The sequence below is a fragment of the Syngnathus acus genome, chromosome 24 (assembly GCF_901709675.1).
Source record: "Syngnathus acus chromosome 24, fSynAcu1.2, whole genome shotgun sequence".
Classification (NCBI taxonomy): Eukaryota; Metazoa; Chordata; class Actinopteri; order Syngnathiformes; family Syngnathidae; genus Syngnathus; species Syngnathus acus.
The window spans coordinates 6,638,619-6,660,623 of record NC_051108.1 but is presented as its reverse complement, the minus strand read 5'-3'; the positions used below and the strand labels follow the sequence as shown (position 1 = coordinate 6,660,623).

The following is a 22,005-nucleotide window of genomic DNA, read 5'->3' as shown; positions in this document are numbered from 1 at the left end:
AAAGGAATACAAAAGCCATAATTGTAAAAGTGTCTGCTGCTAATGGAGCGATCAGATATGCAGCATCCTTGCAACGCTTTCCATTAGGACAAAAGGTAAGGCTGCACTCAGGGCTGCAAATGCCAACATTTCTCTAAAATGCTATTTATTTTCTTGATTGAATTTATGATTGCTATTCATCAGCATACAGAAGTGATCTGGCTTGCCAGGCACATTACAGGAAACTCTCAAGCTATCGGTGGCATTAAAACAGGCAGAAAGGACAAGACGGTTCGTTTGAGCCGCCATGTTCGTCACATTGGAAGTCAACGGGTTCTTGCCACATCTGAAAGGTGACCCTAAGCCGCCCGTAAACAATTAAGAAGCTTGTCCCAGTGTGTCAATGTTTGGCCGAGGCATGCGGGAAACTGCCGATTGTTTAGGACTTCAGAATACTGGACACACCTTGAATGCCTGCATATAAATCTGACCCATCATCAGCATCAACTTCTGCCAGAAGAAGAACGCGTCTCACGCACTCCTGATCATGGATCTTAGAAGCATCACGTTCCTTCTTTTGCTGCAGCTCGTCGCACTCTGCCAAGCACGACCGGAATGGGTGAGTACCAGTACTGTTAAATTACTTTTTAGCAAGTGGAACGGTGTGTGAGGTTCATGACCTCATGACCTTGGTCAGTACCTTGACTCAGGATTGAAAGGCAGATTGTCTAAAAATCTTGTACCGATTGCCAGTCAATGGTTTATAAACAACAAAATACTCAAGGAGAACCTTGCGCTACAATTCCATCCCATCTAAATTTTTCCACTCTCTTTGCAGAACCAGGCTGTCGATAACGGTATGTGACCAGCATCCGAGACCCGTCTGCGTGTCCTAACGATTGAAATCAATAGGTATCAAAATGTGCGCGCATGTCACCGCCGCTGAATGTGATCTGCTTTCTCATTAGAGGACTTGAAGGACCCAGCGGACGATAGCATCTCAGGAACAATCCTGAGGATGAACAATGGTGAGATTTGATGGAAAAATTGAAGATTCGACATAGTTTATGAATTCAAATTGAGATTTCTGCTCCTTTCTTTCTTTTAGGATCTACTGCATACCTGATAGGGGGACATGGTACTCCCGAGAACACGGACTGCCATGAAGTGCACGGCTAAGGAATACAGCTGCCTGTGGCCAAAGTCCAGCAATGGCAAAGTGGAGATCCCCTACATCATCATAGACAAATACAGTATTTTTTTTTTTGTTCTTGGTTTGCATTCATTCTGGATTGTTGTCGCCATTAATGACGGGGGATTTCATTTGCAGCGGATACAGAGAGGCAAACCATTGAAATGGCCTTGAGAGAGATTGAGGCCAGAACCTGCCTCCGTTTCATCCCGCAAAGAAACCAGAGGGCTTACCTCAGTTTTGAGCCCAAATATGGGTCAGCCCAAACGATCCTTCAAGAACTCTCACTGGCTTTACCTCATGACAAGCTCAACATGTGTGCACCCTTCCAGGTGTTTTTCAATGCTGGGCCGTATGGGAGGGAAGCAGTTGGTGGCACTGCAGCGTTTCGGCTGCGTCCAGCATGGCATCATCCAGCACGAGGTGTTGCACGCCTTGGGCTTCAACCACGAGCACACGCGTAGCGACCGCGACGATTACATCCGCATCCACTGGGAGAACATCCAGGATTGTAAGTGGCTTTCTCTGACATCACATCAACGCTTATATGGGTGAGTTGCACCTTTACTTGAGCTTTCCTTTTCAGATCACAAGAACAACTTTGAAAAGCAGGACACCAATAATCTCGGCATCCCCTATCACTATGATTCCATAATGCACTACGGAAAGTAAGAGCAAAATAGCAACGATGACATCATCCAGACTGCCCAACGCCGGATGCACCAAGCATGTTACAAATAACTGTCAACAATTATACGATACGTCTGTGATCAGCGTTTGTCTCTCTAAATCCGCAGAACTGCCTTTGGAGTGCGCCAGGCCGTAACCATGACACCCTTCCCTGATCCTTCGCGTGAAATCGGCCAGCGAAAGGGTCTCAACGAACGGGATGTTCTCCAGGTCAATCGCCTCTACAGGTGCTTCAATTAGAAAACGTCGGATGCAATGTGACATGCAACGCGACACTTTCAATAAAATAATATGAGGTTGATTTCTTTTGGATGTTTTGGTTCAGCGAGAGAAAATCCGTTTTAGCAGAGATGAAACAATCATCTTAACAAAGTTACAAGTTTTTGGGGAACGTTTTCAAACGGTGACAAAGAATTAGATGTTAAAAAACAATGAAAAAAGGACTGGAGGGCAGATATGTAACAATGTTTTGCGAAATGAGTTCATTTCCATGGCTCAGCCTTGTTGTAATTAAGTTGGGAATTTGTAGAGTCACAGAAAAAATGAGGGGGCGCGTCTCTTGCGCAGAGCTGCTGCTGACGACGTGTCAGGACAAAAAAGCTTAAACCTGGCGCTAACCCTGTCGAGAATTTAGCAGTATTTGTCATCCGGCTACATCCCACACTGTGTTCTTGTTTTTCTTCCACTCTTTGAAATTCTCCACCGTCGTGAGAGATGGCGGGTGTGCAAGGATCGTGCGGAGACTCAGGCACAGATTCCGACAAAGTTAATTTGTCTATCGTGTGATCTATGATTGCACAAGCGGCTGCGACAGCGTGGCGTTTGGGACCGGTGGAGGATTAAATGCGAACTTTAAAGCCCGCAGACTCTTGACGGACGCCTTCAACATTTCAGAGCAGAGTTTGGCTCCATATTCAATTTTGCGGGCGGGAAATATTTACACGCTTCATGCTTTTTTGAAATATTTAACACCCTCGCCATGTATGCGCCGAGAAGCCCTGATTTAAGTCAAATTACAAAATGACCTGGTCCAGGATCCCGGATCTTTTGACAGGAGTGCAAACATGGCCGCCGCTGCGACAAAACGTCAAGGCTAAAAAGTTGACCGAGTTGACAAACGTAACTGAAATACTGAATGTGACTTGTTATCTGAACAGCTCATAAAACGCACAAAGCAGAATTTTACTTTCCTCGCCACTGGCTTTCGTACAATACGAGGCTTTGACAATCGCAATTGAGTTGGCCGTTCCCCAATGTTTCAGTCATTTAGTGCCTTTTGTCGCGGGTCCCTGCGGTGCCACTCGACGACAAGACGCCGTCGTTAGCCAGTGTTTTTGCGCCTTATAAAATGATGAAAATGACTCGGATGGATGTTCTAATTGCAGCCACTATAGCCTTTTGTTATCATCACTTAAACCTGTGAGTAGGATTTGACTCCCCCCCATGTGGCGTTTGTATTAAAAAGTGTACCGAGAAGGGATTTAGCACAAGAAGCGGTGTCCAATAACTCTTTATAAGCAATTACGCTTTTCTCTCTGCAGCCTTAAAAACGACAACTAGTTTGAGCGTGTGTCCTATTTCATGAAGTAATTATGGACTATTTAACTGGCAAATGTACTTTTTCGGTTATTTTCTACTGTGTAAGCAACAAGGTTGATGTTAAATGAAAGAGAATATGCTTGATTATTTGTGTCGGATAGAAAGAATTTTCTATTGAAGTGTGACTCATTTTCAACAGCAAGTTGTTGTAATTTAATTAAGAAAATTATTCTTGTTTTATCTGCAGTAACTATTTGTGCAATTATTTTTTCTTGAAGAAATGGGGGAAAGTTTATTTTCTTGTACTTTTTATCAAGAAATAGCTAAAAATTAGGTGAAGTTATATGTATTATCGTGTGATTTAATTTATTTTAATGATTATCTATTTTTGTTTTTTTAAGGAAGGAGATGTAAAGATTTTAAAAGGTCATTAAATTCAAAAATATGTTTAACCATTTTTTGTACCTTTACTTGGGTATACATGTATATATACATGTTCTTTACTAATTTAAAAAAATACATTTAAGATGAATACAAAAATCATCATTAGAGCTATGATAAAAATAAAAAAATGAAACGATTTTACACCTTTTAAGAGATCAAGAGATAGTTATAGCTTGACTTTTTTTTCTTACAGTACTTGATAAGATGTTTCCTGGTGTTGTCCAAGGACACAAATGTTTCTCTATAGTGAGATCGAAGTGATAAGTACCAGATTACAAGCTACCCCATGCTCGCTCAGCGTCACACCGCACCCGGTACAAAACGTGGCGTTCTGTTCTAGACATGATTAAACGGCCTCTGAATAAAACAACAACATGGAGGGCTAGTTTTGGTATTTGTGATTTCAAGCGGTGTCGCCACTAAGTCATCTGTGACGACCACTAAACGCACCCTCACAACGACTGCAAAATCTTCACAGAGAAAGCATGCGGGGCTTTTTGCAGCACGAGACAATTAAGAGGCTGCCGGGAAGACGCCGGCCAAACTCCCGACACGGTGCCGACGCTTTCATGAAGGACCCCGAGGAGCCGCATGTGAACTTGTTGGATTACTGAGTCGAGAACAGCGGCTTACAAGCTGCTGCGTTGTTGCCGGGTTCTCACAGCGCATACATATTTCATGGCTTCTTCCTGGCTTGCCGACACCACGATTGGGGATGGAGTTGCTTTAATATTAAAAAAAACGAATTCTGGGTAAATCCTGCGAAGCAATATGAGAACACTCTCTTCTAGCACAGCTGGTGTGTAGGAGAAAAATAACACTGATAAAAAGGCTCTTGATGAAAAAAAATCAGACTGAAGCCCGGGCGAGTCGAGTTCGCCGCGTCGGTTAGTCAGCGTTGAGGAATCGCAGCTGTTGGACACCTTTCCAATAATGAAGGCCATTTTTTAACTGAGGAAAAAACACAAAGGTCACAAGTACGTTTTGGTCGTGGGGGGGGACTCGAAACTTGACCGAAAGAAACGACCATACTGAAGATGTTTGAGAAGACTGTCAGGGTCCCCGTGGGACTTGCTCATCCGTCATCATTATGTCATTGTCTCTTCCCGCACCGCCGCTCTTTGCATTTTAGTCGCTTAATTCCCGAGACAAATATGAGCGCGGCCGACTGGGTCGTCGAGAAGCACAAGCTGCTGCTCAACGCTACATTAATCCACCGCACTGGGCGGCGGCCTGATGGATTTCTTTATTAAGCATCGGGGCCGCCGCATGAAGGTCAAGCGAGACCGCTGCGTGTTTGTGAGACAACTTTTAAAGGTTGGTTAGCTTTAAAGCTCCCGCCCACGAAGACCAAAAAGCCATTCCAGCCACTCCATTATTTGAAATCATCCCACATGCAAATATCACGAGGGGCCAATCGGAGCTCACTCGAGGCTCGATGCCTTGTTTTTACGGTAGGCTGGAAGAAATCAATTATATTCATTATATGTCAAGCCTCTTGATCCGGATTCTAAATCACACATTGATGATATTGACACAGACAAACAGCCTAGTAGTGAGCATGTTGAACTTGCGTTTCCAAGAAGAGGTTCCTTGGTCTTGGTCTTACTGTGTAGCGTTTGCATGTTCTCCATCTGTTTGCGGCCAAGTAATTAAGTTTGTCTCTGTTGTCTCGACACGATTAATCAATCCAACAACAACAAATCAATCACTTGGCTAATCGGTTACTCTGCCCTTCAGATGTACAAGCTATGATCATTTATAGTATGTCTCTGTTATTGGCCAGCAGGGGGCCCTGATTTCCAGTCGGCGCTAATTAAAACCGCACCGGGACGCGCTTCCAGGCTTTCACGTCCGTGGAATTGTCATCTTCCGACAGCTGTTCCCGATTTTCATTTATTATACACGCTTGCTATTTTAATTACTTTGTGCGCGATTGCCCCCAAATCACTTTCAAACCAATAAATTGGATGACGATTCGCAGTCAAGATGTCGTTTAATCAGTGCCCGTTGTAACGTGAGCGCAGATGAACATCATGACTTTTTTTTAGTTTGTTTTTATTTTTTTTTAAAAAGCAACGTGAATGTTTTATAATCCCAGTTCTATAAGGACCCTGAAGATGTTGATGTTTCAAATAACAGTGCCTTCAGAAATAAACAATGAAAAGTAATTGAGTCCCCGCCCCTCATTTGTTTACAACCTAATGTTCTTAGGAGAACTTATTGTCCCTGCAGAGTTTTTTTTTTGTCAACTCATATATGCATACATGTAGGCCAATTAAAGGATGGAATTAATTACGCATGCTTCCGGGAAACTATTAAGACAACAAACTGGATAAAGTAGCATAAGCGCCTTGTGCACTTAAAGTATTGGAGCAGTGAAGCAACTGACTGTATTTTTGCTAGAGATGGAAAACATTTTGATCTTACATTAAACGCTGAATTTGAAGGTACTCCAAAGTGTCCAACACAAGAAGTTGAAGAGGCCGCGATGCACAAAGATAAACGATTTTACCGTTACCGCACGGCCTCACTGTCCAAATGGGATTACAATTCCAGCAGGGTGGGTTCACATTTCGGCTGTGCTACTGATGGTTGTTTTGCTACAGAAGCTAAATGAAATAAACTTTTTTTCCCCCCTCATAACTGCCCGGACACGGTGCGCTCCAGTGTGATACCTGGTGAGGCGAAAGGCCCAGCAGACCATGAAATTGAGCAATGTAACCTCGTCTTGTGCAAAGGAACAAGACTGAGCGAGAGAGTGAGAGATATGTGTGTGTGTGAGGGGGGGACTGTTAAATGACAGTGTGTGTGTATATATATATATATGTATATACACACATACACACACACACACACGACGCACGCACGCAAACACGCACACATACACACACACACAGTGCACTGTCAATATATATATGGCCCACAGGTCCAAAGAACTTTGAGGACTGTGGCGCAAAAGAACTGCAAATTTTATTGCTCCACACTGAGTGTTAAATGGGTCCGTGGGGGGGTGGGCCGACTAGGACGGCAGTGGAAGAGGAGGAAAGGGGCAATTGAGTCAGGAAAGTGAAACTAAAGGAAGTCCATGCATCACAGCGCCAGCTTTTGTCCCGAGCGCACTCTATATGATAGATGGCCACGTGTCCGAGCCTTAATTCAAAGTCGATGGCATCTATAGATAGCTGTCACTACACGCCACACGCGCTGCTTCTCGCGGAGCCCCGGAGCTCACATAAGAACTCGCACTATCGTGAAGTCTTTAATTGGAATATTTACTTGGTTGAATTCAAATTTGTTCAAATGAAAATGCATTGTGTATTCTTATTTAGTCATGAAATAAGTCATTCTCAACCAAAGCAGGAAGAGCATCAGCATACGGGTGGTCACAACAGGAAATGAAAGCTTTCGGCTTGTAGCAAAGATACATCAAAACGGTATTCCGGCCTAATCAGAACACGCTAAATTCCAACCTGCATCACGTCATTATGTCACGTTAAAGCCGACCCCCTCAGGGCTCCCCCTGGCCATACTCGTCGTGTGTGACCTCCATTCCGGCGTACGCGATGCGGCCGAACCTTTCCTCCCCGAGACCGCAGGCCGAGCGCCCGGGGGGAGGCAGGCCATCGCCGCGGGCAACCAGCCGCGCCTATGCTCGACATCACCTTCAGGGTGCACGTGTCCACGTAGACATATTCATTGCTTAAAGCATTATAGCGCTTACACACAGAGGCTACTCATTAGCCCGTTCGTGGCATCTGCAATAAGTTAGCATTATGCTATCAAACTTAAAGGCTTGAAATTACAAATACATACATATATAATATATACACATTACTCTTTTTGTTTTAAGTTTAGTTTGACAGTAAACTAACTGGGAGCGGCATTAAACCGACACCAGATTCACAGATTGACACGAAACTCAATTGCCGCAATGAAATATATTATTGCGCATTTGTGGATTTCCACCTCCTGCTAGGCTTCATTTCCTCAAGCATTTCCTGTCTCTTCTTTCCCACATCCTCCTAAAGCTGCAGAATAGTAGGCCACGCCTCTTCTCTATTTGAATGCAAAGTTTTAGCAGGGGGAGGGGGGAGCAAAGCCGAGATGAAATTATCTAAGGCGGAGGTGGCGCTTTTTTGGTGAGACAGAGGCCGTTATTAAGGCACAGTGACACGCGCCTCGCAAAACCCGGACGCTGCGTCACGCATCATAAAAGTCCCCAAGGTGCCTTTTGCTCATCACGTACTGAGCGACGCCACATCTGCCATCAATCACGACGCTTCTGCCAGAATGTAGAAAGTGCAAAGAGGGGGAATGTCTTGTGTTTTATTGGATTGCACAGACAAAATCATATTAGTTTGGAGCTCTCAGACGGCCTTCCTGTCCGCAGGTGACGGCGAATAGATTGCCTGTTTTGCGTAGCATACGAAAAAGGAAATGGCGGGCACCGGAGTGACTTTGAAGCCACTGGCTGCAATCTAAGATGACAACATGACAATTCAGATCACAGCGTTTTCTAGTCAACAAACTCTTCTTAATACAAATCATACTTCGTGTACATAGTTCTGTTAGCCTGTCTATGGCGTTTTTCATTTTACGTTAGCATTAAGCTAGCAGTCTTTAACACAAAGTCAATGTGGACCGTTTTTTTGAAGAATTGTTCACTTTTTGCAGCTTGTTTCCAAGTTGGCTTATCCTCAAAACGATCGTCAAATGTTGCCGCTATGCTCCGCCCACATTAGACAGCATAGCCATAAAGCTTCCCAATTTAGTGTCGACCATCTGTCTCGTCTACCTGATTGTGATTGGGGCTCATTTGGGTTAATTCCCTAGTAGGAAGCCAGCACTTCTGATGGTACCTGTCACTCCAAGGAGGGATAGTCACTAATTAAGAAAGATGACATGTGGATCACTTTAGGGCCTCGACTTCCTCATACATAGAAAGTTTGACCAAGATACGACCTTGGTATTAGAAAAGCGTCACAATTTAGCACCGCCCATCTGTCGCTTCGATTGAGGCTCGTGAAGGGGAAAAGTAGATTTTTTTTTTCTCTCTAAAATTAACTTTAACTAAAATTAAAAAGTAGATTTTTTTTTCTCTCTAAAATTAACTTTCTACTCCCCTAAAAAAAAATCTCAGTTTACTTCTTCCTCCAATTTCTGACTAAACTGCCGTGCGATGAGCATCCACTAAATCACAAGTCTGCAAGGGTCCTGGACCTTCCTCTGAATCACACACACCGTTGTGACAGGAGGAAGAAGATGAAGAGGAGGAAGATGAGAGTCTTGCTGTCTCTTTTCACCTCCTGTTTGTCTTTGCTGATCCTTCCCTGGGTATTTTCCTGACCTTGTTTTTTTTCTCTTCTTTTTCTTTCTCCAAGGTTGCATAATTTGCCGCTGGAGGTAGCGAAGGAGGCGAAGAAGGTCTGTGTGTATGTATGTGTGTGTGTGTGTGTATACACTACTGATCTAAACTGTCATGACAGCTGAGGCTTTCTCACTCTCACCTCCCGCATGCACTCGAAGGGAGGTGAGAGCGCGGCGACAGAGGCGAAACTTAAAGACAGCTAGGGATTCTTGCTTATTGTCTCTCTCTGTCTCACACACAAACAAATGAATACACTCAAAAACATACACGATGTGAGCATGTGACTGGCCAGTAAATAAAAAAGTGCTCCCTGAACCGTGCGGTACACTCGCACGTGGAATGGATGAGATGATACTTGCATGGCTGTGCCTTTGCCTCCCGTGTGTGTGTGTTTGCTCCCTCAACAACCCCATTTCAAGACACACACACACACACACACACACACACACACACGTGTGAGAAAGCCTCTGACTCGTTGACAACACGGCTCCTTGTAAACAGTACAAGGCTGTTTACAAGAAGAAATGGGAGAAGTTGGGTTTGTTGATTGGGGAGGGAGGGGAAGGGGGTGATGACATAAAATGCTTGCTAAAACTCATTCAATTATTACCCATGTAAGTAAATTGATTAAAAAAAGGTAAAAGAATTAAAATAACAAAATATATATCTTTTTAAAAACAGCAACAGCAAAAAATGTCTACAAAAATGACAAAATATGAATTTTGTTATTAATAAATTAATACATACGGAACCAAGAAAAAGAAAATTATAATCAAACACTTAAAATAGTAATAATGAATAAAAAAAAAAGCACCAACCAAATAAAAAAATAACAACCAGGTATCATTCAAACCACCTGCAACCTGATTTGCATTTATTAGCATCTTTATGCTAGTTTGTTTTCCCTCCTTTAGACGAACGCACCCGCTAACGATTTTGCTAGTAGCTTTAAGTAAGTAAATTGATTAAAAAAAGGTAAAAGAATTAAAATAACAAAATATATATCTTTTTAAAAACAGCAGCAGCGAAAAATGTCGATTTTGCTCGTAGCTTTATTAGCACTCTGCATCGTCAGCCATCATTATCGTATTGTCAGCAGCAATATGGCGGTATGTGTTTCACTGCCGTGTGGGGAGTGCGTCATAATCCATTTCCATAATGGCAGACCTGTAACGGCGGCCACATTGGTTGCGAGCCGGCTCCCAGAGGACGGAGGTTTAAAGGCTCGCTGCCTCTAATTCGTTATGCTTCGGGTTATTGTATGCTGTAGATATGCAAGTCAATTTCGCATTTTTTATTCCGTGAGGCTAATTTAGCGGTGCGGCTACAACGTGCTCTGTCGCCTGCGGCGCCGTCTCTAACAAGTCGATCACCGGTTTGCCCACTACAGGATGAAATGTGGTTTCTATGTTACATCCACAAGCATATGGTGGACACTGAAATAGGTCAACAACATCATTTATTTTACGGAACTGTTTTGATATCACAAAATTGTTTTGCATTTTTTTAATAAAATCCGTCCAAAAAATAAATTGGGTAGCCAGGTTTAAGACAGCACAGTGCCATTTACAGTTCCCAAACAAGAGATCCTCTTGAGTAAGAAACCTTATGATGACCCCAACTCTGCGGCATGTATTATTAATGAGCCCGCTACTTAAAAAAAAAAACCAACACTGTGAATTAAACAGAGTTGCACAAAAGAAGGTCACTTCGATGCATAAACAGAAGACAATTACTTTTGTGGCGTCAGTCAATATGTGACAATAGGGTAGCCAATTAATGGCAATTATAAAGACTTGTTCACTCGTCGCGTCGCTTGAGTCGAACGTGTTGAATCTCTCCGTTTGACATCGCCGCCGACTGATTAGTCCTCACGCAATTAAGTTGATTGCGCTATTATTGGATCAACTTACCAATTAGCGGGGACAATTTGAATAATCGACTCATTTGAGTTGCTTATCAAAAAAGACACAAATTTGCATTGTTGCTGACTCGAGTAATAGGAGAATATGATACTGTATGGTAGTAACCACCCAAAAACTATTTTGTGATTTTCATCATGGTGGCAATTAATTAACTAGGTGTGCCTCGGGTATCCTTAAAAACTTTTTGATGAGAATTATTAGTCTCTCCTTTTTTTTCCCCTTTTAGCGGGAGTTGAACAGAGTCGTCTAATTGAATACAAAACGGACCGACAGCCCAACGATTAAAAGAAATTGTAGCTACACAAAGGCTGCAAAGAATCCATCTGCAATCTCATTAGTCAACCAATAAGTGAAAGGCTTTTTCAAGCCATGTCAGCTGCTGGCCATTATTCTCGCCGACAGTAAAAAAGAAAAAGTTTGCTCCTTCTTTCTTTCAGGCATTCTCAAATTACAAATGAGAAAATAAAGTGGCTAACATTGTCGCTACGTGCTCGACATTAGAGTGGCTGCTAACATGAGTGCAGCATTTAAAGGCGGGGCCAGTCACTCGAGTGATGTCATTTCCTGCCTATACTATTAATACACAAAACCATAAATAGACCAAAAGCAGCATTTAATATAATTTATTTAAAACCTTACACAACCTTCGATTTGACTTTTGACTTGCTTAAACCGAATAATGACTTGGTTCAACTTTCTTGAAATTTTGAGCGGACTCGATTAGATTTTTGCCACAGTACACAGCGTGACTTTGGACTTTCTTGAAACTTAAAAGGTTAAGACCTGAGGCTTACTTATGATTCGCACTTACTCGTAACCCCGGCATTAACGCATCGAGCAGGCTGACGTCCCGACGGCCAACGCACGTCTTGGTGTCATGACGCGCTAACGGGCTTTGCCGCCACCGGGGAGCGTTTGATGTTTGTCGGTTAAAAGAATAAGCCTTCCTCCGGGTTGCGCTTTTGCGCAGAGGTATGCTGGGATTGAAAGAGCACTTGCCCGGGGGCTAAAAGAGATTTTTCGTGGGCGTCACACATCCAATTACCTCGGTAGCATCCCAGAAACCCACGGGGGGAAAAACACAAACACACGCGCAAACACACACAAGCAGCGGCGCCCACTGCAGGAGGCCTCTCACTGCTGAAAGGCCACTGCCAAAATTTCACAACTGTTGGCTGAATTCATGAATATTTTCAGCGAGCGTGTGACGGAATGTGGCTTAGGATACAAATATAGTAACATTCCCCCCATGTTTCACCTCTTTGAAGGGCATCATTAATGCATCGGAAGATGCCACTGCGACGCCTTGTTCGAAACACGTCGGTTCTGTCGACAAAGTGTGGATTTAGGTGTTTAATATCCACATTGTGAAAATTTTATAACGCCGCCGAGCAAACGATCACGAAGCCACTCGTGTTTAGTGTCGGGTGAGTGCTAGCGCTAGAAAAAAAAAACGGAATACCACCACTGATGTTTCGCTGTTAATCACAGCAGCATTGAAAATATTTCCACAAAGGGTCGCAAAAAGGAGGGATCCAAAAATCTGCAATATAACTTAGTTGTGAAGGAATGGTCAGATATCAAGCGAGAGAAGATTTAATTCATGTCATTGAGCAGATTTTCACATCGAAGTTGCGAATAAGCAACAACGATGGCAGCACTTGGAGAGCAAAAGTGTGTGTTCTTCCTATAAACCCCCATGAAGCACTAACCATACAATCAGCTACAGATTGACTATTGACCTGCAATTTCACACAATCAAGCCGCCATTTAGTTTAAAGAGAAAGTGGCGCCTCAACAAAGCCTCTCTGACGATTGCCCTTGATTACGGACTGAGAACACAAGAAACCGAAACTCCTTCCTCGCATGAATTATAAGTTCGCCGGAAGTCCGATAATTTAACCTAATTGCGTCGATTGTAGCCCTATTTTGAGCGTTTGACGGCAAGCTCCTCACCATTGAGAATCTATACGATACGAGCAAATGTCAAACGGGTCTTTTTGCAATGAGGCATATTATCTTGTGACAATTTCTACCGGTGATTTAAGCATCTCTTTTGACTCCGTCCAAATGTGCATGTGAGGCTTTTAAGACCTCCATCATTTTCAGTTGTCACTTCTAAGCAGCACAGAAGAGGAATAACGACTCTCTATGGGCTTTGTCTTTCCCTGTTTCGGCCCATTCTGCCGAAATGTTACCTCTCTTTTGTGGGTGTTTAAAAGGCCTTGCAGGAAGTATAAACCATTTATCTTTTTTTTTTTTTCTTCTCAGAGGAGCGCTTTATCAGGCTCAGGGCCACATTCGGCAGGTGTTCAAAATAGACACTACAGTACAAAACAGTAGCACCTTGTGACTTATCCAAATCAATTTGGCCGAGCTGTCTGACACTGAAATCGTAAGACTTGTGAAAGTAACTCGACTATGTCAGGACAGAGGTAATACCTTCCCCTCGGGGTTATAGCAAAGTGCTCTCGGGCTGATTTTCTTCAGCTGGAACTAAGGCTCTCTGAAAAGTTTGGAAAGAATTTTAAACAATTCAATATTAGACTCAGTATTGGCACAATACCTTCAGACCTTCTTTTTCTCTAGATACCAATAAAACGGTAAAAAAATGTCCAGTTGAAATGTATGTCTGTCAAAAAATGTACACTTGTACACACAGGAATGTAGCAACAAGCCATAAAGAATCATGAAATGGAAGAGACCAGAAGGCTCAGCCTCTGTAAAGCTATAAAAATGTATGACCGCTTGATATTAAAAGATCAAAGGGAAATTGATTTATGGCCCCTGGAAAAACCATGACACAATGTCCAGTTTAAATTTATAACCACCATAAAAATGCACATTGGAAGGAATAAAGGGAGGTTCCATAGAGAATATTGAAATTGAATCAATTCGAATCAATCTACGGTCTTGGTAAACCAACAAAATGCACATGGACACTGTCTTGACAAAACGACTGTCGAGACGACTCAGGATGCGGTTGCCATGGCTACCGCAAGATGAAAAACCGTGCACGCTACACGGGCCACCCAGATAAGAAGACAGCTTATTACTGTTGCCTCGCAGCAGCGCCATCATTTTTGGCGGAGACATCGAGCCCCGCCGCCACCTCATCCCTTTGCCCTCTTTTTAATCTGCTCTCACGCACGGCCGCTCTTACTCCTGCAATCACTTTGCGTTTAGGGCGACAGCTTCTCCGGCACGTGAAGCCCAGCGGATGAAGAGGAGAAGGCTCGGAGAGTCGGAAACGTTTTTTGGCGATGGCGGGTTTGCGTACTGTCGCTATGACAACAGACATCACTCGACAGAAGAAGTACTTAGTAGACCCCGTGTGGGCTGAAGTGACATAGTTGAAGCCTGGCATTAGCCTCTTGCGGGTGCCATAACACATAAAATCATCTCACGCCACTTCTTCAAGTGCTGAGAACTTCACCAATTAAACACGGAGCTCGATCCAGATGCGTGAGGTGGCGAGAGGGTTCGAGGCTAGCGTTCGCATCAAAAAGGAATTTTACAACTGATTTGTGACCTCTGATGTCATTTGGAGTTGACAACCACCACAAAACTATAGCATATTTAATCTGAATTGTATTAGTTCCTGATGACAGAAGATCAAAACGTAGAATTATGAATAATAAAAAACACTGTCATGTTGGAATTTGCAAAGCCAGCGAAACAATTGAAATTTAAGAAGAGATCATTGATGTACATTTGTTTTTTATAACCTGCTGATGTCATCAGGCAGCATGCTTAATGGCCCTAATAAAGCCGCAAAGAATGTCAGGTTGGAATTTATAACCCCTATAAAAAAAAAAAAATTTACACCAGTAAAGTGTAAAATTAATCTGGATTTTATAACCTGCCGATGTCAAACGATCAACGGGTAGAATGTTTAATAACCCTCGTCATGCCATAAAGAATGGATAACTGTTTTTTAGAACACCGTGAAAGTACACCTTACCGGTACAATAGGTACAATGAAATCAGTCTAGATATAACTATTTACTGGCAGAATGATTAATTAAAGGAAAATTATTTATGACCTCCCACCCCCCCAAAAAAAATAGGATGTCTAGTCTACCTCCATAAAAATAGACTGCTGTCTACTGTACGAGCACTTTACGAAAAGCGGCTGACTGCGTTATCGTCCGCCACTGTCAATGAGTCTCCTGCCAGTTTGGCTTAACAAAGACAATCGCATTGAGTGACGGCAAAAGCATAACAGAAGACGGGAGCAGCCATTCATATTCAATAAGGCCCTCTCATCACGCCCGTGTCTTTGATGGCTGCTAGCATGTATAATTCCCTGTGATTGGAAGCGCTGCCACTCACCAAGATGATAACTTGGGATAAGGATGGGGGGGCGGGCGGGGGGGCGGGGGATAGAACCTGGTGTTCATTAGGCAGAAGCTATTTCGACGCAATGCGAACACATTACATAAACCTCGCACTTCTGGCAGGTTGAGGAAAAAGGCATCGGTTTAGCCGCGGGGGAGCAGTAATTTAATTAACAGGTCGGCAGATTAGCAGCAAAGACGCAGAACCAAAACAGCAAAACTCCACAAAAGTGCAACTGACAATAAGTAAATCTAATCATTACCACTTTAAATTTGTTGTGATGTATTGAGGACACTTAGCATAATCTAAGGTAACATTTCCCTCTGAATCAATCATGGCCAAAAAAAGAGGCAAGATATAACAAGGCTCTCTCTGGTCAATCAAAAGTTTAACTTTTGCGCCTTTTACTGTGTAATGAAGTCTTAAAGCTCACATCCAACCGGAACCAATCGTTTTCCTTTCATATTGTGAGAGTGTAACAAGCAGTTAATTCATCATCCGCATCCTTAAAAAAAAATATTTTACATGTCAAAACTGAGGCTTTGATGTGCGGCAATTTCCTTGCTTTTTACAGGTTTCATTTCTTGTTGTTGACATGCAAGATTCAAGAGCCGAGAAGGAAGTTTGAAGTGTAAGAAGACGCAATTATTCATCAGAAGCAGCCTTAAAACATTTGGAATTCTGCTTGGCACTCATCCGGGAAGCCATCGTTGTCATACGCATTACTAGCGTTTGACGATCTTGCTGATACTTTTCGGCAAGGAATGAATATATGAAATAAAATAATTCTAAACTAAGGTTGAAGGTCTACCAGTTCCAAGACTGGATTGTGTTGGATCTGAGAGGTCTTGGAATTTTTCCAAGTCTAGCATAGACTTTTCTATGAAGCCGGCAAACGACAAGGATGTGATGAAACGAAGTCCTGTATTTGGCTCCGTGCAGGCAATGTCAAATCCAAATGTCTCTGAACTCTTGATGAGGGTATTAAAGGTTCCACTTGTCTTTTGAACCATTTCTCAAGGCTTCACCACACTGCTCAAAAGGTGGATCCACCCTGATCAACCTAATTCGGAGTAGTAAATGGACAGAGCGCGACAAATTCAGACCCTCGGCTACAACACGGTCCCACGCTGCGCATATCCAGCCGGCAAATCTCCGCCCCCGGGACTAGGTCCAGAGAGAACTGACATTTGGTTTGATTAGGCTGCCGCTGTCTGAAGAGCCACCCACGAGGTAGCTGTCTATTCCCAACGTGCCCGATGCACACTTTAACCACAGTGGTGGTGGTGCGGATAACTCTTAGCAGCAGAGCCCAGCAGTATTCCCTCATTTGCCACTGATTGAAGCGTTCACATCCTGAGATGTCCGCCGCTTCTGCGAGGAATGTGGCAAGAGACAAGCCCGGACATAAGGACGGCGAGAGGGAGATAGAGTTATCCTCGCTCTCATTGCGGTGGGAAATGTGAGGGTCCTGATCCAAGGAAATGATGAAGGACCCTGTGGAAGAGGCCTCTGAGCACCAACAAAGACGGCTTTAGTTTCACTGGCAGAATGCATTTGCATAGCTTAGAAGCCAGCGCGTCTGAACCGGCCTCATGAAAAGACACAAGCGGCAATGGCTTGGACTTCAATGCCAGCGGGAATCAGAGAGGGAGGGAAAGCGGGATGGGGGGGGAGAGCACGGTCGGAACTTTTGCCTCCGCCATGCGACGAAACGCGATCAGGAGGAGGTTGTCGCCGACTGACTTTGATGCCCGGATGGATCATGACGGCAGCGAATGACTCCGGATGAAGTGGCGGAGTGGACAAAACATTTGATGCCGTCTTACGCTAGTCATGTTTCATGTTCTGATTTTGAGAAAAGAGTCGTTAAACATATTGAGAGCTAGTTAACTCATTGCTACTCCTAACAAAACACAAGCCATCTCAGGATTTAGCATTTACCAACAATAGCTTCAGTATTTGCAAGTAGCATCTGAAATATTAGTGTTCTCTCCTGACTGGACTGGATTGCGTAAAATGTGAACACAACAAAACCAAGCAGCCGAGCAGATGTTCTTCTGTGGCCTGGAGCCATAATGTTTTGGGGGTGACTGGCTCACATCAGGCCCCTCTAATGACTCTAGCGGCACTGCTTAACTCGCTGGTGTTTGACTTCCCCTTAACAACGACGCCGTTTAGTTAGGGGAGGTGCAGCGGCGGTAAAATTACACTTTTGCCTCCACTTGGAAATCCGTGGCGACGAGCAAAATGTTCAATAGAAAACATCAAATCAAGAAATTGCTGCAGATAAATAAGCATAATGACACTTAATTTAATCGTTCATCTCGGCTTGTTTGGGACTCAATTCACAACGCTAATTAACCGAGCATTTAATCACAATCACAACTGCAGTGTTTTCCAATGGAGTGTGTTATTATTTAGGCAGCCATTGCGATACACTATCATATTGACCGCTTGGACCGTGCTACTTTGTTTATAGGCCACAAATTCCGCCAAGATGCCATTTTGATTCAGCTCGGTAACCTTCGATCAATGAGAGATTTGTTTAACGTGCTGATTTATATTCATATCATGCATCTCAAAAGCTCTTATCTTTGAAACAACAAAGAAAAGCTGTCCATTATTCATTTGTCAAGCATTATTCCATCCAGCCGACCATTTGGTCGGCTGGAATCGTGCTTACATAACAATCAATGACTTGCATCAGTCGTGGTTTATTGAGCTCGTAATCAAATGGATTGATCATGATCGATGAATGATGACGGCCCCATTATTTACGAGATGGGGTCGATCTTTGGGTCTGCTTGTACTGCGCTGGACCTTGATGAAAATCGGCTGACGCAAGAGCACAGACGTTATTGCAGCTTGTTGCACACTTTGTGCTTTGGTTTGGCCTTGAAATTATGAATATACATAGTTAAGCAGAACACAATGGTGTATTCACAAACCCGCCAACACATGGTCTTGAACAGAATATTAGAATAATATACAACAGAATGTTAGCTTTGTGTTGAACCAAAAGGGTCTTGGTCTCATAATATCAAAGTATGCTCAGTAACCAGCGTAAACATATTACCTGAAGTCATCAATGAAGTGAAAGTATGCAGTGGTTACATTTTACAGTTGTTAGCCACTTCTTTTATTTACAATAGAACAAACAGTACTTACTGGAATGCACGTGAGAAAAGGGGAGCCGCAGTCGAAGCACTTGTGAACCGTTCATTGAATGGCACAAGAAGAGTCAAACAAACAGTGAGAGCAACTGAAGCGGAAGCTGCTGTCGGCCACAGCTCCCACCCAGACACTCACACTCAAGCGCTCACAAACGTTTGACACTACACACTCTTAAGGCCATGTACACAAAAATGAAAAATAGGTCTAATATTTCCAATCCAATGTGTTTTTTTTTTTTTGTCCCGCTTGTATAGGTGCATACAGAACAGATGCGGCACTTAGAGCAGAATAGCAATGAGGACGAGGGGGGAATGACCATTTTGAGAATGCATGGCACAGCGGCACACAAGCGCAGGGGAGTTTTATAAAAAAATGAAAAAAAAACCACACAGCTCCATCTGTTCCATCACCAACTCCTCTACGGCGAACTGTGATGGGACGGCGTTATGCTTGATGCGCGTCAGTACGTAAGGCGTCTACGACTGATTTCTCGCAACGTCAATATTGGATCAGGGCCCAGTGGAGCTTTTTGGAGGAACACTCCACCTACGTGCAGAGTCCAGTGATAGTTTTTTTTTTTTTTTTTTTTTTGCAGATGAGGCCCGACACAGCTTCCACAGTACAGACTCGCATCATTCCTGCACACATGACAGCACGACTCCGTGTAACGATGCAAGGCAACAACCACCCAATCGGCACACATGACTTCACATTCAGCTCAGCTGGAAGTAGAGCGCACGTGAGCTTCCATCCTGAATCATGATGGCGACTCGCTGCTCGTACCACCGGTTGCACAAAAAGAGATGACGACCGTCACATAATAATAGCGTGACACCGATCGTGTTGACGATGCGAGTGGACATTCATCATTCGTAAATTACCACGGAATCAGAGTTGCATGTGTGCATAATTACTCGTGTAGTGCGTTAAGAGTGATGGTGACCATATGATATATTATTTTTGCAAGGTCATGGACATGCATGTCACTCACTCACCGTACACTCCTTGGCAACGGATCCCCTCCACGAGCAGCGCCAGTAGCCCCACGACGCAGATAACCGGATCCATCCTTTATTTTCTCTCTCTCTCACCGTGGTAATAATCTCTGCATGATCCAAAGGAGAAGCAATCAATCTGCGCGTCGTGTAAGGCTTTAAATTCCGCACCACCACCCAAAAAAAAAGGCAAAAGAAAAGGGGTTCTAGAAGTGTCGGATGTGGACCTTTTTTTTGTCTTTATTCTTCTTCAGCAAGCTTGCATCGGCTCCTCCGTGCAGGTAGCGAGGGAGCCCGAGGGACTGTGCCGAGGACGACTGCAGGCGGGCAGTGGCGCGGTAGAGTCGGGCATATCTCCTCCTGGATGTGCATATGTGCTCACAGTTGCAGAATCCACGCGGCGGTAGCGATGCAGACGTAAGAGCGGTGGGGCGGCGGTAGCAGCAGTGGCGGCAACGCGCACATCCCAGCCTCTCGACGGATCGGCTCTAAAGGTCCACTTTTGAGTGCAGAGGAGCCGGCGAGAGTGCGAGGCTGCTGGAAGGAGTGAGCAAAGGAGGCGGGGGGCTGCGCTTCCACGCTCAGTCAGTGTTGTTGCGCAAGCCGGGGTGAGGGAAAGGAGGCGACGTCAAGAGGAGGTGCGCGACTCCTCACGCTCATCAGTATGGGAGAGTCGGCATCAGGGAAGGCTGGAGAGACGCAGCTGTTTGGGGCTGGGAGGAGGAGGAGGAAGAGGAGGAGGAGGAAGATGTGATGGGTGGATGAGAGAGTGAGAGAGAGAGAGCGAGAGAGAGGCAGAGCGAGAGACATCTAACAAATATCTAACATGTATTTTTAAAATTTTAAAACTAAAACGTGATGTCAATTATTTCATGTTTTTTGTTCTTGTGGCGTCTGTCGTAAAGCGAGGTGCTCCTGGGTTTTGGAATTTTTAACAAAACATTTTCTGAATATTTTTGTCCACCAATGCACCTTTAATAGAAAATATTTGTCTTGTATTTTACTTACGGTAATTAAAGTAGATAAAAGGGCCGTGGCGGCCATTGGGAATTTCGGGACATTCTCGACCGGCCAGTCCATTTTAGGGCATTGACATTCCGTTGCTGAGGATGTTCGGTTTCCAGAGTTGTTGTCACGTCCCCACGTCACCTGACTTCCAGCCTAGCCCGACTCATGGAATTGCCAGCACCTGCTACAGCTCGTTAGGTTCCCTATTTAACCTCTCTGTGTTCTGCCAGTAGTTGTCAGTTCGTCTGATTACCCTGCACGTGATACTGCTGCCTTTTTGTCCCCGGACCAAACTTTGTAGCCAACTGCTTCCTTGACCTTCGACCACGCTCCAGATCGCCGCCTGTCCTGACTACTTGCCTGACCTTCGACCACGCTCCAGATCGCCGCGTGTCCTGACTACTTGCCTGACCTTCGACCACGCTCCAGATCGCCGCCTGCCCTGACTACTTGCTCGTTCTACATCCCCGTTTTTCCTCTCACCATTAAAGGATCGTGCTGCACTTGGTTCCCTGTCTTTGTTGCCTGACAGAACGAACTGACCAGAAATGCAACCAGCGCACGATTCCCTAGACACGGCCCGCTTGGCCCACACGGAGTGGGAGCTCGGCAAGACCACAGAGGAGATGGCGGCGTTAACCAGGGTCGTCCAGCAGCAACAGCAGCTCCAGCTGCAGCAACAGCAACTGCAGCAGCAGCAACAGCAACTGCAGCAGCAGCAACAGCAACTGCAGCAGCACCACCAGCTCCACCAGGACCTGGTAGAGGCTCTCAGGGATCACAGAGACTTGGCTCCTCTGGCTGCTGCAGATCGGTTTGTGCCATCTCTGTCCGCGTCCGTGCCGCTTAGCCCCGCCGATCAGCCCACCGTTATGTCCACGCCCCGTCCTGCCTCTGCACCCGGGCAGTACGTGGACGTCCCTGAGCCCAGACTCAGCAACCTCGCAAGGTTCGACGGTGACCCCAAGTACGTCCGGGCCTTTCTGACGAACTGCCGTGTCTTGTTCGACCTCCAGCCCGTCACATTTGCCACGGAGCCAGCCAAGGTGGGTTTCGTGCTGACTCACCTGACGGGCGAGGCATGGCTGTGGGGAACGGCAGAATATGAGCGGCAGGGACCCGCCTGTTCGTCGTTTGACGCCTTCGCCGCTGAGATCCTGCGCGTATTTGACCTGGGCTCCGCCTCGGAGGACGCCTCCACAGAGCTCCTCACGCTGCGCCAAGGCAGCAGATCCGTCGCCCAGTACGCCATCCGGTTCCAGACGGTGGCGCGTCGTAGCGACTGGAACACCCCGGCTCTCGTCGGTGCCTTCATCCACGGACTCGCGGACTATATCAAGGACG

At 44.8% G+C, this 22,005-nt stretch overlaps 2 protein-coding genes and 1 long non-coding RNA gene across 8 annotated transcripts in view; 2 read left to right on the top strand and 1 right to left on the bottom strand.

The window, feature by feature from the left end:
• Positions 1-20,380, bottom strand: part of LOC119118319 (MAM domain-containing glycosylphosphatidylinositol anchor protein 2-like) — a 77,663-nt gene extending 57,283 nt beyond the window's left edge. For 4 of the 6 annotated variants that reach the window (XM_037245245.1, XM_037245249.1, XM_037245248.1 and 1 more), the window contains exon 1: positions 19,654-20,378. In XM_037245245.1, the coding sequence (XP_037101140.1) occupies positions 19,654-19,726 (73 nt within the window). In that variant the 5' untranslated portion in view covers positions 19,727-20,378. Of the gene's footprint in view, positions 1-19,653 lie in introns of all 6 variants that reach the window. The other 2 variants (XM_037245247.1, XM_037245251.1) reach the window with 2 other exon arrangements.
• LOC119118353 overlaps positions 1-22,005 on the top strand; it is a 439,862-nt gene that overhangs the window by 369,431 nt on the left and 48,426 nt on the right. The gene's annotated exons all lie outside the window — the stretch shown is intronic.
• Positions 408-3,724, top strand: LOC119118352 (low choriolytic enzyme-like). Its single transcript, XM_037245310.1, is given in 9 exon segments — positions 408-598; positions 818-836; positions 948-1,007; positions 1,088-1,106; positions 1,108-1,232; positions 1,310-1,427; positions 1,504-1,682; positions 1,758-1,839; positions 1,969-3,724. Coding segments are annotated over 9 exon segments (807 nt in total). The 5' UTR covers positions 408-526; the 3' UTR covers positions 2,102-3,724.